The sequence below is a fragment of the Ctenopharyngodon idella genome, chromosome 15 (assembly GCF_019924925.1).
Source record: "Ctenopharyngodon idella isolate HZGC_01 chromosome 15, HZGC01, whole genome shotgun sequence".
Taxonomy (NCBI): domain Eukaryota; kingdom Metazoa; phylum Chordata; class Actinopteri; order Cypriniformes; family Xenocyprididae; genus Ctenopharyngodon; species Ctenopharyngodon idella.
The window spans coordinates 38,318,634-38,335,408 of NC_067234.1; the positions used below are offsets into that span (position 1 = coordinate 38,318,634).

General features: G+C 38.6%; 1 protein-coding gene across 6 annotated transcripts in view; it reads left to right on the plus strand.

The window, feature by feature from the left end:
- Nucleotides 1-16,775, plus strand: part of LOC127495078 (eukaryotic translation initiation factor 4 gamma 1-like) — a 49,815-nt gene that overhangs the window by 23,121 nt on the left and 9,919 nt on the right. For 4 of the 6 annotated variants that reach the window (XM_051861487.1, XM_051861489.1, XM_051861490.1 and 1 more), the window contains 13 exons: nt 4,035-4,127; nt 5,854-6,892; nt 8,396-8,478; nt 8,917-9,112; nt 9,351-9,484; nt 9,573-9,692; nt 10,893-11,279; nt 11,415-11,561; nt 11,871-12,107; nt 12,194-12,298; nt 14,350-14,694; nt 15,003-15,114; nt 15,194-15,302. In XM_051861487.1, the coding sequence (XP_051717447.1) occupies nt 4,035-4,127; nt 5,854-6,892; nt 8,396-8,478; nt 8,917-9,112; nt 9,351-9,484; nt 9,573-9,692; nt 10,893-11,279; nt 11,415-11,561; nt 11,871-12,107; nt 12,194-12,298; nt 14,350-14,694; nt 15,003-15,114; nt 15,194-15,302 (3,107 nt within the window). Of the gene's footprint in view, nt 1-2,297; nt 2,479-3,391; nt 3,621-4,034; nt 4,128-5,853; nt 6,893-8,395; nt 8,479-8,916; nt 9,113-9,350; nt 9,485-9,572; nt 9,693-10,892; nt 11,280-11,414; nt 11,562-11,870; nt 12,108-12,193; nt 12,299-14,349; nt 14,695-15,002; nt 15,115-15,193; nt 15,303-16,775 lie in introns of those variants that run through there. The other 2 variants (XM_051861491.1, XM_051861492.1) reach the window with 2 other exon arrangements.

A 16,775-nucleotide genomic window follows, 5' to 3' on the forward strand; every position in this document is an offset into this window, starting at 1 on the left:
CACAATAAATCAAAAATGGGCTACTTTCCCATAGACTGGATTGAGACCATAAACGTCTCTTGAGCTGTCATGATCTTTTTTGTCACTCTCTGGTAGGGCTGGGCGATCTTTCCGATTTTTTTCGATTAATTCGAATTTAATGTTTTGCCTCGATTTTATTATTTTTTTTAAATCGAGAAATCGCTTTTTTTTTTTTTTTTCTTTTTTTTTTTTTTTTTTTGAATAAAAATGTTAGCAAGCGTTACAGTTAGATATGTTGACAATACAGCCATGATAACCGTATTAGGAGAAGAAAATGATCCGACCTCTTGATGGCGCCGGCGCGCCTGATTAACCGCTCTCATGTGACGCTCTATGAGCGTAGAGCACATCACTATTCTTAAGCGGCTGTTCATTCAGAAATGCTTTATTGCATTATAAAAATGAGACACAGGCAGTGGAATGAGAAAAAAGGCAAAGTTATTAAACGCGAGTTGAGCTTTTTTTTTTTTTTTTTTTTTTTCAACTTGACCGCCGTATTTTTAGAATTTCATGGGTGAGACGCTGCAAAAGACGCTAGTCACAATTGCAACACCTAAACATGTCTGCCAAACATAAAATCAATAGGACAGACAAAACCTGTAAACCTGTTTGATATTTCATGTTTGCATGATGGTGACAGGCTGAAAGCTGCTGTGGTTTTCTGTTTTTACAAAGCATTTGCTGTTAATAATAGCCTATTACTGGTGTTATTTATTGCTATTATTTTTGGCTAAGAAATATTTAGCATTTTCTTATTTTATATTTCTGAGTATATAGGATGTGTTTAAGATAAGTTTGTACAACATTTGTCTTCATATTTCAGGCATATTTCTGCAAAGATATTTAACAAATTGTTTTACATTTACACCATGTTGATCACTTCATGTGTGGTGCACTTGGAATGGAACTTTTTTTAACCAAATTGTTAATAAAAAGAATGTTACTTAATTCATATTGTAGTTAAGTTTTTAAGTTGACTAGTTAAACAGTAAAAAAAAAAAAAATCTAAATCGCGAATCGGTCAGTCGTTCTGAAAAAATCTGTGGTGTGACAGACACATCGCTGTAGCGCTTCAGTTCAAACAGAGGCAGAGCGCACGTGAACCGATCAACTCTTCCGCTTTACAACACGAAATAAACATGAATGGATGTAGGATGAATGAATACCGAAGGTATGTTGAAAGATCCAGTACAACTTACTGAAATCCGTATCATGTCATATGTAACATTAATTGATTGTTTCAACCGTGCAAAAGCGCCAATAAAATAGCTTGTAAAAATATCACATTTACCATAACATTTACCTCAGAAAAGTTCAATGTCAAAAAACTTGTTAGTCGGCTACAAAAATGAACTTCGAGAGGAGCATTTTGATATATATCCGCTGTGACTACAGGCCATTGCATATCCATGTAATTAACATGTGCTTCAATACTGAATGTATAAAACCGTTTTATGACGGCCACCATTTAAATGTTTAGCCGATATTAAAAACGAGTAGAAACATAATTGTCATTAAAAATGTATTATGATGTTATTATAAAAACTTCTTTGTGTAATTTATATGTAAGTAGCTTACAAATCAATTAATTTTAACCTTTAATATTATAATGATATACCAGCTGTGGTTCCCTGTATAGTTTACAGCATTAGTTGAGAGATATTTTTTTCTTTGAGGAAATTTGCCATGTACTGTACCTGATAACCCCCAAATTAATCATTATTGAAATGAAGGTAATCAAATCGAAATCAAATCGCAAGCTTCTGAATCAAAATCAAATCCAATTGTGAAATTTGTGTCAATGCCCAGCCCTAGTGTCTATAATTTATTTTTATTTATTTTTTTTACAATTTATTTTGTTGGGGGAGTGCACCAGAATGCTTAGTTTACATGTTAAAATCACGAGAATTTTCTCATTGGGGAGGATCCCCCCAGACCCCCCTACTACTATTTACTTTGTAAACATGTTACCTTTTTCACCACTTTGGAGTTAGCAGGTATGTGAAATGCATTGGTCCCGTTGTTTTGTGTCATACTGATACACTACTATATTTCCACAGCCGATTAAAGGTCATTTCCATCAAAAGACACTGGTGAAGCATCAGCGGTTTAGTATGGGATGTGTTGAGCGTGTGTTTGCTGCTGTTATCAGGGTCTCTGGGAGCTCACAGCTGGGAAACTGTAGTGGACTTTGAGTTCTCGTGTCTCACATTCAGTCGGTCAGTGAGATTACATTTCTGAGGAATAGAAACTGAGCGAAAGTTGTGGAAGGAAGAAAAGAGGCGGAGAAAAGAGAGAGACACTGTTGGCATGACAGAGAGAGAGAGCTGCAACAAACTGTTGTATTATATAATATATGAATGAATGTACTATATAATATAGTTGCTTTCATTGAGAAACATTTGCCGTCAGTACTTATGCGAAGGACATGGGAAATTTATCTTCATGAAATTACAGGTTGGGATATAATTTTGTCATGACATGCTTTGAGCCAAAAAAAAAAAATTATGATTTTTGTGAGACAGTAAACTTTAAAGTCTGTCCACGTATTTTCCATTAAACATTTTGGATTGAGCTTTATTTGGATTAAATGCTCTTTTATAAGTCAGTGAGAATTGTTTTCATTTCTGTTTCATTTTTTGGTATCCTCAAACAAACTGTCGTAAAGATGAACAGCATTCAATGATCAAGAATCAGATTTAATAATAAACGCATTTAAATCTGTGCTTTGACACTGATTATCTGGTTTATTTCTGATATTTTTATATCATTTTTATATGAAGTTCTAAATGCGCTGCAACTTTAAAATTTAGTAGCCAAATTGTCATTTTAATTTCAAACCCTGCATTCAAAAGTTTGGGGTCATTAAGATTTTTAAAATGTTTTTGAAAGAGTCTCTTCTGTTCACCAAAACTGCATTTATTTGATTAAAAATAAAACAGTCAAATATTATTACAATTTAAAATAGCTGTTTTCTATGTGAATATTTGATAAACTGTAATTTATTTCTGTGATCAAAGCTGAATTTTCAGTATCATTACTCTAGTCTTCAATGTCACATGATCCTTCAAAAATCATTTTAATATATTGATGATTTGATGCTCAAGAGACATTTATTATTATCATCAATGTTGTAAACAGTTGTGCTGCTTCATATTTTTGTGTATATATTTTTTTTTTCAGGATTCTTTGAGTAGAAAATTAAACAAAAACTGCAATTATTTGAAATAGGAATCTTTTGTGGCATTATTCATGTCAGTTTTGAACTATTTAAAACGGCAAAGTCAGTGAGTTCAGTTCTGGAGCTCCACGTGGCTCTCAGTCTCCACCCCCGTCTCTCTCTCTCTCTCTGTTCAGTGTGGTGGGCGTTCCACATTCCTGTGCTCTCGTTTCACAAGGCCAAATTCTCTCTCTCTCTCACTCTGTTTTTCCTTCCCTCCTCTCCTGTACGTGAGAGAGAGTTTGAGGCCCACGTCGGCCCAGGCTGTGTGTGAATGTGCTGCCCCATTTAGTGTGTCTGAGTTAGGCTGAGTTTAAACTTCAGCCCCAGGATGAGCCGGGCCTAGCAGAGCTCAACCTCTCCGTCCGAGGGGAGGAAGGTAGGGAATGTGCTGTCTCATGCGTGCGTGTGTGTATGTCTGTGTGTCTGTGTGGGTGTTTGTCTCGTTGACCTGGTGAGCCAATATATAATTCATTGCGATAGATAAGTTGGACAAACGGACTGCTTTGAGTTTGTGTGAGTTTTAAGAGGCCGTGTGAAAGTTTTCAAGGGTCTTGTGCATTCTCTTCTTTATAAGGTGCTCCACGTTGTGCATGTGTGTCTGTGTGTTTGCCAGAGACATTCGCAGCATATTTTGTCTCTTACAGCACCGATAAATGCTTCTTGGATTAAATCACACGCTGTTGTTGTTGTTTTCTTGTTGTTCATATCGTCTTTTCCATGTGGTGCATGTCAACTTGTGTCTGTCTCATGTTCTCATTCTTTGTTGTGTGTTCTAAATGCTTCTCTCTAGATCAGGATCAGAGACCCTAATCAGGGAGGTCGTGACATCACAGAAGAGATCATGTCAGGAGGTCGCAGTGGCTTGACACCTACGCCTCCACAGGTAATTCGCACACACCTGAATGCCCGAAAATTAACATTGTGTCCTTTACACACCCTCATGCCGGTCCAAATGACTTCATTGAGAATCATTTGCCATCAGTACTGATGCAAATTTCATTTAACTTCATCAAATTACATGTTGGGATATAATTTTGTCATCATGACATGTTTTGGGTCACGATTTACAATATAAATACACTGACTTTTGTGAAAAAACAGCTCATTATTTTATGAATTGACAGTCTGTCCGATAATCTACAACATTAAACATTTATTTTGAAGTGATCTATATTTGGCATTAACCCTCTAGTGCTGCTCATGTGCCGGACAAATATGGCCAAAAAAAAAAAAATTATTAATGAATTGAATGTACTATATTTTAGTTCGCTAATGTTTTTTTATTTAATATTTTTGTATTTTTAGGGTATTTTATGGTACTACATTATATTTATGGAATAGTTGTGATCCAAAAAAAAAGTTTATTTTAATGAAAAAATGCATAAAAAATACTACTAAAGCCATAAATCTAAAGCTCCAAATTGAGGTTGATATCTCAAAAAATGAGCTTTCAGTAAAATTTTGTTTGGGTGCAGTATCAAACGTTTCCACTAGGTGAAATTTGCTTCCCATTCATTTCCAGTGCGGCTATTTTTGACTAGTGTGACTTTTTTCAGGACCATTAAACCTTCTTGAATCATGTCCTTGATTTTTATTTTTTGTGTGTGTGTGTTTGTGTTCACACAGCATGTGTCAAAATCTTTCCAAGTTTTGTACAATGAAGTAAAAAATTCTACAACAAAACAAAGTAACATTTTTCGGTCAAAAACGACCAAACAGCACCAGAGGGTTAACAAAATAAATGCTGTATCATAAGAGAAGTCACTGAGAATTGTTTTTCTATTTTGTTTTATTTAATGGTATCCTCAAACAATGATTAGCTGTCGTAAAAGCTCAACGTTATTTAATGATTCAGAATCATATTTAATCATAAATATATTTAAAGGCACAATATGTAAGGTTTTTGGATTAAATTATCCAAAAACCACTAGAACGGTGTTATATATTTTGTTGACTTGTGTACTTACATTATCCCAAATATTTCCAAGAATGTTTAAATACTGAGAAATAAGCTATTTTAACCAGGACTCGGGCCGTCCGTGCATCGCCTATCAATGTCCGTGTTAACCTCGATTTCCGGTTTTACTTTGTAGAAACAATGGAAACACCAAAGACGTTTTAATATATTATATGTTTTATTAGACAAGGGAACAACAGTTTGGATACATTTATAGACAGAAAACTAATCATTGTTACCCCACATACACTTGACCGGAAGAAGCAGAAGCGGTGACTGTGGCATAATAAAAGTTGCTCTCGAGACGCGTGTCGCGCTCGTTTCTCATTAGCAATCGCTCCAGCGGCCTCGTTCAGCTCCCACAGCACTCGGCCCTGCTCTGCTTCATAGTAGCGTTAATAATCTCATCCATGAACAAGATTTCTGCCCGAGTCCTGTCGGATTCCCTTGGCGACGACATTTCCCATGATTCTGTGATCTCGGCGTCATCAAGCTACGCCTTTAATTTGAGTAAGTGACCTCTAGTGGTATAAAATTACATATTGTGCCTTTTAAATCGAAGCTGTGACTATAATAATCTGGTTTCTGATATTTTGCACAAGTAATGTATAATGCAATAAACTTTCATTTTTGCATAAACTATTCCTTAAAGCCCAACGGTGACAACGCCATACCTACGGCCGTCATGACAACCAGGGCGGAGTTTCCCATCCCTCCAGGTGAAAGCCCGATACCCGACGCCCCGCCGACTCCGCCGCCTGTCAGTCCGATAAGTGATACGGTAGATGCTCCGCCCCCAGCATCTGTAGACGAAGCCCATATGATGCCCACTGTGGTAGAACCGCCCCCCTCTAATGGTGCAGAAGCCACACCCACTAAAATCAAAGAGGAGGGGCCTGTGACTGTAACGCTGCCTGTCCCCACCCCCCAGGCAGAGCCTGCACTGGAATCTCCAATAGTGCAGCCGGAAGAGCTCCAGCTGTTCAACGGAGTCCCAGCAAGAGACATCAGCCCTATTGCTGAGCCGGACATCACTAAAGAAGCACCACCGGTTACCACAGAAATCCCTGATAGGACTGTTCCTCCTCAGGTTGTCAAGGAGACCCCCATTGCGGTTGTTAAGGAAGTGCCAGCTCCTGTTGTTAAGGAGCCTACTCCTCCAGTTGTCAAGGAGCCTACTCCTCCAGTTGTCAAGGAGCCTACTCCTCCAGTTGTCAAGGAGCCTACTCCAGTTGTCAAGGAGCCTACTCCTCCAGTTGTCAAGGAGCCTACTCCTCCAGTTGTCCAGGAGCCTATTCCTCCGGTTGTCAAGGAGATCCCTGTTCCTGTCGTCAAGGAGGCCGCCGCTCCTGTTGTAAAGGAGACCCCCGCTCCTGTTGTCAAGGCAACCATCCCTGTGGTTGCCAAGGAAGCGCCTACAGCGGTTGATGCAGAAGCCCTTACACAGGAGACTGTTGTCAAGGAAATGCCTGATGTCAAGGAGACGCCTGCTAAACAAGTCCTGGAAACTCCACTTGTCGTCAAGGAAACACCTTCCCTCGCTGCCAAGGAAACCCCCGAACCACTTTTGAGGGAAGCCACTGTCCCTTCAGAGGTTGTTGCGTGTGTTTCTAAAGCCACGCCCCCTCCGACAGAAGAGCGAGAGGAGACGCCCACTACACAGACCACGCCCTCTGAGAGTACTTCGCAAGGTGCGTGTCGTAAGGCACTTCATAACACAGTGGCAGTTTTATTTTAGTATTTATTTCAGTTTTCAATAGTTTTAGTTTAGTTTACAACAATGCTACATAGTGCAAGTGTTGACGCGAGGCGAGATATAGTAGGCATTAGCGTAAAATGCTGCCGTCAGTCATACTGAGCAAGTTTTAAGAGAATGTAGCTGATGTTTATATCTAGCTACCTGAAGAATAACACACCTGGTTTAATAACATTTGAACGGGAACTCTAGCGCCCCCTTGAGTACAGAGGTTTGATACCTTCTAGAGCTGCATGATTCTGGATGAATTGAGAATCACGATTCTGAACAGACAACTAAATAAAATAACATGTAAATTAGAGGTTCTGACAAAATATTAATTGCTGCAGTCTATTTAAAAATGTTTAATTAGAATGAATATTTTAAAAAAAATGTTTTGAATGAATGATTCAGTGACTCACTCATAAAGACTTGTTTCATTACTGAATGAATCAGCGTTTTTGAATGAATCTTTTGAATGAATGATTCAGTAACTCAAAGACTTCACTTGTTTCATTACTGGATGAATAAGCGTTTTTGAATGAATCTCTTGAATGAATGATTCAATGACTCGCTCATAAAGATTTCACTTGTTTCATTACTGGATGAATCAGCATTTTTGAACAAATCCCTTGAGTTAATGATTCAGTGACTCTCTCATAAAGACTTCACTTGTTTTATTATTCGATGAATCAGCGTTTTTGAACAAATCTCTTGAATGAATGATTCAATGACTCACTCATAAAGACTTCTTGTTTCATTATTGAAAGAATCAAAAAAATTTTAAACAAATCTCTTGAATGAATGATTTAATGACATAGATTTTTAATAGTCACTTTCGCCACCTAGTGGCGTAACAATATAATCAATATAATCCTTATTTGAAGCACCATGTTACTTTCAAAAGGGGATTTGCTATATTTTGATCGCTACTGTAGACATCACTGTTTATATCTGAACTATAAACTTTTAACTCAGTACTTTTGTGATAATTTTAATTATTGTAAGACAGAAACAACGATACTGTGTGGTTGAAAAGACTGTTTCTGAAGCTGTTTCATACCTATACATGACAACGGCTCTCTCTGGATCAGCGGCAGCACCAACACAGATCTGAATGCTCCGGTATGATTTTATAAAAGATTTAATAGACAGAGGAAAATCGTTATCATTTAGGAATCAGATCAAGTTGGGTGTTTGAATCGAGATTATGATCTTTTAACGATTAATTGTGCAGCTCTAATACCTTCAATAGTAACCCAAGAACACATGTTAAGTACTATAAGCTAAATGAGGAAGTGCGCATTGACCAAGCATTAGCGTTTTTGTGTTTTTGCATAGAGTATGTTTCTGGCCTAAAGCTCTTTCCACTCTCCTCTGTTGGAATTTAATGCAGCCACACTGTTTAGTCAATAGTGCAATATGTCTTCATACTCAGTGTGTGTTTGTGTATTTGCAGTGGTTTCTGTGCCAAAGAAGAAGAGAAAGATGAAAGACCTGAACAAGAAGGAGGCGGGAGATCTTCTTGATGCCTTCAAAGAGGTGTGTAGAAGAGCGCCAACTGTTATGCCCAGAAACTGCTTCTTTGTATTCATTCAACAACAATAGCATAGTTCAAGGCCTGTTCGTTATGTACATTTGGCTGATGCTTTCATTGCAGTGAGTAATGTGAATCCCAGACTGAACATTTTTTTTAAACATTTACGGGCTTTAATGCAAAAAAAAAAAGGTTTTAAAAATGCAGATTTCACTCGCAGTGCAAAATTCAACCCATCAGAAAAATGTTATAGATTTGTCTTCTAGCATGGAACGATGAATTCTGAGTGATAAAGTGATATGGATAATGATAATAACAATTGTTTATTATTATAAACATTATTTTGAGCTTATAACTTATTGGTCGGTATGCATATGGTGCATTTGTGTTCTGTGTGAATAGGCCTTTTTAAGTTAAACGTTACCTGTTGTCTTATTTTAAAGCCAACGCCACCTGAGCCAGAGGTCGCACCTCCAGTGAAGGCGGAGCCAGAGAACATTGCTCCAGTGGCTCCGCCCCCTGCTGAAGATGTGGATGAGACGTGGGAGGAGAAGGAAGATAAACTTGATGCTGAAAACATAAAACCGCAGAGTCCAACCCCGACCTCACCCACCGAACAGAAATACCAGTATAAAGCAGGTAATGAATGATAAATAGTATGCATCAGATCATTTTAAAGTTGATGTACTTATGTAATATAATCATTCAGACATCAGTTGCAAATTAAGGCTTCGTGACAAATATATTGACCAAGCCGATTAATTATTATGTGGCTATTCCACAAAACCAAAAAGGTGCATGGAAAAGACAAAAATTGTCTGTTTAGAAACCCAGATCACTGGACAGCTGTTGAAATTGTCCTTGTTGTTTCCCACAGAACAATGGAAACCCCTGAACCCAGAGGAGAAGAAGAAATACGACCGAGAGTTCCTGCTCGGCTTCCAGTTCATCAGTGCCAGCATGCACAAACCTGAGGGTCTACCGCAAATCTCAGACGTAGTGCTGGATAAGGTAACTAAAGCCCACATACACACACACACACACACACACACACTCAGATAAAGTATCTATGTGTTTACAGTGTTTTCTCTCTCGGCAGGCCAATAAAACTCCTCTGAGGCAGCTGGATCCGAGTCGCTTGCCTGGAATGAACTGTGGTCCTGATTTCACGCCTTCGTTTGCCAATCTCGGCCGTCCATCAGCTGGCGGGCGTGGCCCGGTCAGTTACCATTGCAGTGTCACATGAAATGCATGCTTTTCTGAAAGATATTTTACTGGACTGCACTGTTTTTACTGTAAATAGACAATCTGTTGTTCTATCTATCCATTGTTCTATCGTTCTGTCTTGTCATTTTGTCGTTCTATTGTTTCGTTTTGTCTGTTCTTTCGTTCTGTCTGCCATTCTATCGTTTTGTCTGTTGTTCTTTCGTTCTGTCTGTCATTCTAATGTTCTGTCTGTCGTTCTATCATTTTGTCTGGCATTCTATCGTTCTGTCTGCTGTCATTTTATGTCTGCCGTCACTTTGTTCTGTCTGTCGTCTTTTTGTTCTGTTTGTTGTTCTGTCAGTCGTTCTATCGGTTCTATCATTTTGTCTGTCGTTCTATCGTTTTGTCTGCCGTTGTTTCATTCTGTCTGTCGTTGTTTCGTTCTGACGGTCATTCTATCATTTCATTCTGTCAGTCGTTCTATCGTTTTGTCTGTCGTTCTATCGTTTTGTCTGTCTGTCGTTGTTTCATTCTGTCAGTCGTTTTATCATTTTGTCTGTCATTCTATCATTTTGTCTGCCGTTGTTTCGTTCTGTCTGTCGTCGTTTCGTTCTGTCTGTCGTCGTTTCGTTCTGTCTGTCGTCATTTCATTCTGTCTGTCGTTTCGTTCTGGTGGTCGTTCTATCGTTTTTGTCTGACGTTCTATCGTTTTGTCTGTCATTCTATCATTCTATCATTCTGTCTTCCGTTCTGTCTGTTGTTGTTTCGTTCTGTCTGTCGTTCTGTAATTTTGTCTGTCGTTCTGTAATTTTGTCTGTCGTTCTATAATTTTGTCTGTCGTTCTATCATTTTTTTCTGTCGTTCGATCGTTTTCTGTTGTGTTTTCAGTTCTAAAGTTTTGTCTGTCGTTCTATAGTTTCTATCGTTTGTCTGTCGTTCTAACATTCTGTCTGTCGTTGTTTTGTTTTGTTCTGTCTTTTTCTGTCGTTTTGTCTGTATCATTTTGTCTGTCGTTCTGTCTGTCTGTCTATCATTCTATCTGTCTGTCGTTCTATCTGTCTATCGTTCTGTCTATCTGTCTTCTCATATAGCTTTTTATTAATTGCATGACTTTTGTTATTGACTTTGTTCTTGCCATGAAGAAGCCTTTCTGCTGACATGGCATTTAAAAAATAATAAATGAATAAATTTTTTTTTTTCTCTGTCTCACTAGCCATCAGGTCTGAGCGGCCCTCGACGTTCAGGTCAAGGTCAGCGCGGGAAGGAGCCGCGGAAGATCATCGCGAGCGTTTCCCTGACAGAAGACGTCCAGCTGAATAAAGCGGAGAAGGCCTGGAAACCGTCAGTGAAGCGCAGTAGCGGTCGTGTCGACGAGGACGACCCCGACTTTATAAAGACGCAGGAGCTGTTCAAGCGCGTCCGCAGCGTGTTGAACAAACTGACACCACAGATGTTCCAGCCGCTGATGAAGCAGGTGACCGAACTGACCATTGACACGGAAGAACGCTTGAAAGGAGTTATCGACCTCATCTTTGAGAAGGCCATCTCAGAGCCTAACTTCTCTGTTGCCTACGCCAACATGTGCCGTTGCCTTATGGGGGTGAGTGTGTGATCAGAATGGTTGTGTTTGTGCACTAGTGATGATCGCAATACTGTGATGTGTGTCTGACCAGTGCAGTGATCGCAAAAGCCAATTCTTCACCAAAGTTGGTGTGTTTTGTCACTCTCGTTACAGCTGAAAGTTCCCACCACAGATAAACCTGGAGTGTCGGTGAATTTCAGGAAGTTGCTGCTGAATCGTTGTCAGAAAGAGTTCGAGAAGGATAAAGATGATGATGAAACATTTGAGAAGAAGCAGAAAGAGTTGGATGCTGCCGCAGGGGTATGAACAAAAAATCGAATGGCAATTTTGACTGCTGTTTGAAACATGATTTGGGCAGCAATCATCATGTTTTATAGCAGGAAGACAGTTTGTGAATCGTTCAAAAACTTTTTTCATATAGCGTGCAAACTGCACAACTGCATTCATTGTTATTAATTGTTCAGAATATCTAATGTTAGGGTGTTTTAAAAAAATGTTTAAAGTATTTATCATTGCATATTGCATGGTTACACATATTATTGTAAAATAAAGTCACATTGTTATACATAATGGTATTTATGACTTCACTTCCCGTCTCTGCCCCTTCAGGAAGAGGAGAAGCAAAGGTTGAAGGAGGAGCTAGAGGACGCCAAAGACAAAGCCCGTCGACGATCACTAGGCAACATCAAGTTCATTGGCGAGTTGTTCAAGTTGAAGATGCTGACAGAAACCATCATGCATGACTGCATTGTGAAACTGCTGAAGAACCACGACGAAGAGAGTTTAGAGTGTCTGTGCCGGCTGCTGTCGACCATCGGGAAGGACCTGGATTTTGAGAAGGCGAAGGTGACGCACGCACATTACATCTAGGACCAGCCGAAAGTGTGTGCATGTATGTTAATATTGAGCTGTGTCTCTTTTTGTCTTTTTAGCCCCGAATGGATCAATATTTCAACCAGATGGAGAAAATTATTAAGGAGCGGAAAACCTCTTCCAGAATTCGCTTCATGCTGCAGGACGTTATTGATTTACGACGGGTAAGACGCTGTGAGTGTGTGTGTGTGTGTGTGTATGTGAGTAGGGGTGTGCGATATCACGATTAAAATGTCTCAACCGAAGGTACAGCCGAAGCGTGCACACACTAAAAGCCTGTCAAACAGCACATGAGTGCTGAACAGTGTTATCTTTCACATCTTATTGTGCTTGAACTGTCAAATACACACAAGGTTTACATAAACACAGTCAATTATGTGTTAAGTGAACATAAACAGTTATGAGAAAAAGGGATGTGTGTCTGTATATTAGATCCGTGCATGAGGTCTTAAAGTGACCGCAGCCTAATAAACCTATTGCCGCTTGTCATTAATGTTGATCAAACAACAAAAGACAAAGAGAATATCACTTACTGCTCTTCACTGGATAACTTCAGTAGCTTACTAACTTTAATAAGAATCAGTGTGTGTATATAATTTATACAGTAAAGCTTAGTGTTTTATCTTTACATTTATTTAATTTCTTACTTGAATGCTACTGTTAAATACACCTACTGTGAAAAAATAAAGCACTGTTTATTTCATTTGTATATTATATTGAATGTGTAATGTGCATCTTTGTTCTTATTTTTAAATAAAATAAAACAATTAAATATTTTCATCTTCATCCACCCCATCTTGGGCCTAAATGGTTTGTCATTCTTTTTTCTTTATATTTTGTTTGTAAGGCTACATTTTTAAAATAGGGAAATTAGTTTGGCTGTACAGCTCGGTCACTTGCAAAATAGTAAAACCAAAATGAAAAAATCGTGATAAGATCATGCATCATGGTTTTCCTTAAAAAAAAATTGTGATATGATATTTGACATATCGCCCACCCCTGTGTGTGTGTGTGTGTGTGTGTGTGTAACCAAATGGACACTAAAACCTGAAATCACCTACATTGTGGGGACCATCCAGCAGTCCCCAAGGGGGAAATGGATTAATAAACATATTAAATTATGTTTTTTTGAAAATGTAAAAATGCAGAAAGTTTCCTGTGATGGGTAGGTTTAGGTGTAGGGGGAGAGAATGTACAGTTTGTACAGTATAAAAACCATTACGTCTATGGAGAGTCTCTACAAGGATAGTGAACCAGACGTGTGTGTGTTTGTGTTATAGCCTCGCTCACGCCCGCTGTAGCCTCAGCTCTGGCTGCGGTGGGCGGTGCTTTGTCTGACATCACATCAGCAGTTTAATGCAGAGCTGCTCCTGAAGACGAGTGACTCTGTGCCATATGCTGACACACTTCTGCCATCTTCCCTCCCTCAAACAAACCAGAACGCATACAAGACTATTTAAAATTGTCTTGCAATCAGAAACCAATATTTACTTCATTAATTAATAGTCCTGGTCTGTGGTGAACGGTTCACATTTTCCTGGTGCAGGATAAAACCTTGTGCACAAGAAAACCAGGAGCATGAATAGATTTCTGTACAGATATTTCCAGTATAAATTAGAGTGCGGTGGCAGTCGCATCTCTTTCTCTCAGTGTGTGTTCTTAGGAAACTCGCTCCATGTATGTCACACACACACACCCTTCCAGATGGTTAACTTGAAGACAGTTTTAGGTTTCATTTCAGCTGAAGCACAACTGAAGTTCAGAAAAGAGGGAGGGAGTAAAAGTGTGACATATTGGGAAAACAAGTGAAGGGAAATTTCCAGTTTATTTGCAGTCTTTTCTTCCCTATTGTGACGTATATCTAAGTGAAACTGCTTTGAGAGCAAAAAAGAATACAGGGCAGGGCTTGATTTTGTCTGTGGGTAATTGATTGGGTGGTTGTGGTTTTCTATTGGTGGATCTCGTGTGAGTGACAGGTTGCCCCGCCCTCTTCATTAGACAAGAGAAGAGATGTCACTGCTGGGGGGGGGGGGGGGGGAGTTATTCTAATTCAAGATTGCGAGGAACATGAATTTAACACAATAATGATGTGCACAGATGATTCGTTTATAATAAATACTGCGATGTTCCATAAAAAAAAAAAAACAAGAATTTTTTAAAGCATTTCTGTTTTTGTAGTTCTTCTTTTTGAGTTAATTTTCCCACCATCTCTCAGAATAACTGGGTTCCGCGCAGAGGAGATCTGGGTCCGAAGACCATCGAGCAGATCCACAAGGAGGCGGAGCTGGAGGAGCACAGAGAGCAGGTCAAAGTTCAACAGCAGCTCATGTCTAAGAAGGAAGGCCGCGGTGGAGGAGGAGGAGGAGGAGGAGGAGGCGGCGGCGGCGGCGGTGGAGGAGGAGGAGGAGGAGGAGGAGGGATGGGTGGCATGGGGCCACGCGGTGGGCCGCACACACCTGGTTCCCGTGGCAACCAGGCACCTGATGATGGCTGGAACACGGTGCCGATTTCCACCAAGAACAGACCCATCGATCCCACCCGACTCAGCAAGATCACCAAGGTCTGATCCACCATCAGTCAAACTCTTATTATTACTATGATGATGGTGAGGCCAACCAAGGTCTGATCCGTAATCAATAAATAATCAAATTCTGATTACAATTTAAATACACATTCACGGTTAATGGTCACATGATGTGCAAATAAAATAGATTTGTATCTGTTGTATTTATATTGTTTTTATTATTATTATGAAAACATTTTAAATATTATTTGAATTTTACATTTTTATTATTTTAGGTAATTATCAGCTTTTCATCAACTCATACACTGAACATTGAACACTAATGATGTTTGTCTGTGGTGTAGCCGGGCGCTTTGGACTTCAATAATCAGCTGCTGGCCCCTGGAGGTAAAGGAACGTGGGGTAGTTGGGGCAAAGGCAGCAGCGGAGGCTCTGGGGCGAAACCCAGTGAAAGCGGTGAGTGTGTTTGAATGCACAGGATTTTATTATGCACACATTTCTGGCCATAATGTAACTCTTATCTGTTCATTTACAGCCCAAGATTCTGGTCGTACGAGCACTTTGAATCGCTTTTCAGCACTTCAGCAACCTTCCTCCTCTTCCTCATCCGCCAGCATGGACTCTGACAGGAGGGTTCCTCACAGGTCAGATTACTACCATTTCAATTCAATTCAACAGGTCTTGCTCACACACACGACATCTCTTCGCTTTGTGCTCTAAAAGCGAGGTTTTAAGAACATTGACACTCTTGTAACGCAAATAGTAATTTGTAATTGTAGTTTTTACTAGATGTAGCATTAAGAGGTGTCATTTTTATTTTACAAGAGTATTATTGGATATAAGATTTTAACTGGAATAACTGCTTATGCTTGTTTTATGCATATTGCTTATTTTAATATCTTTAAGAAAGATTTTAAAATAAGCAAATCAGATACAGCTTTTGAAACTCACATTAATATATAAACCCATTTCCACCTTAGAGTAAAAAAAAGGTGTCCTTGTCAGTGGTGGACAAAGTAAAAGTACAGATACCATTTTAAAATATTACTCCAGAAAAAATAAAAAAGTGCTAATTTTCCATTTTACTTTAGTAAAAGTTCAGAAGTACTTGACTTTTAGTGTACTTAAGTATTAAAAGTAAAAAGTACCGATTGATGAACCATGTTTATTATTTAGCCAGCACTAGTCAGACTTGTTAGTCACAACTAATAAGAAAGATTAGTGCAGACTATATAATGTTTTATTTTATTTTTTTTTTATTTATTTTTTTTTACCATAACTTGCACACTATGAAAAAAAATTAAACTTCACTAAACTAAAATATCAGTTTGACTTGCTGATAATTCAAGTGTGCAAACAAGATGAATAATGTACCATATAATATTTTACAACTCAGGAAAAAAAAATTTGTGTAAATTGTGGCTACAAATAACTTAGTAAATACAATTTACAGACATAACATGCATCAAAACATACTAGTTTTATATCATTTGTAACTACTACAACAGCAGGGAAGATACATGCATTAATTGGCAATTTTAGGTAAAATAATGCCTACCCTGTACAGACATGACGCACAAATGCAGACATGTCCACTAGGGTTATAACTTTTTGCCTGTTTTTCAAATAAAAGATTTCCTGTATCATAAATCAATGAACTTTTGCTTAAAAACAATGAAAAAGACCATAATTCCATCCCAGATAAAAAAATTGGAACAACCATATAACAAATGTTACTGCTTAAAAGTATCACTTTCTGGAATTTTCTAGAACCTTTGCAAATCTTTGTATACATATATAGGAGAGAGGGAGCTTTATGAGCAAACAACTCAAATTGATACTTTTTGATATTTGTTTCAGTAGCAATATATAATGTCGCACAAGGTAAGTGATTCTACCCTACAGAAAAACAAGGCTATCTGGACCAATAATCTAGTTAGATTTCAGCAATCACATAGAAGAAGAGGAAGTTTGCCTTTATAAGAATCTTCACTAAAAGAAAAGTGCAGAATGCCAGACTCCAGATGCAAAATATTGGACGGTACCAGTTACTTGGAGCAGAAATCAAAGGAAGAAATAAGCGAATAGTGGAAATTTCCAAAGAAGTCACAAAATTA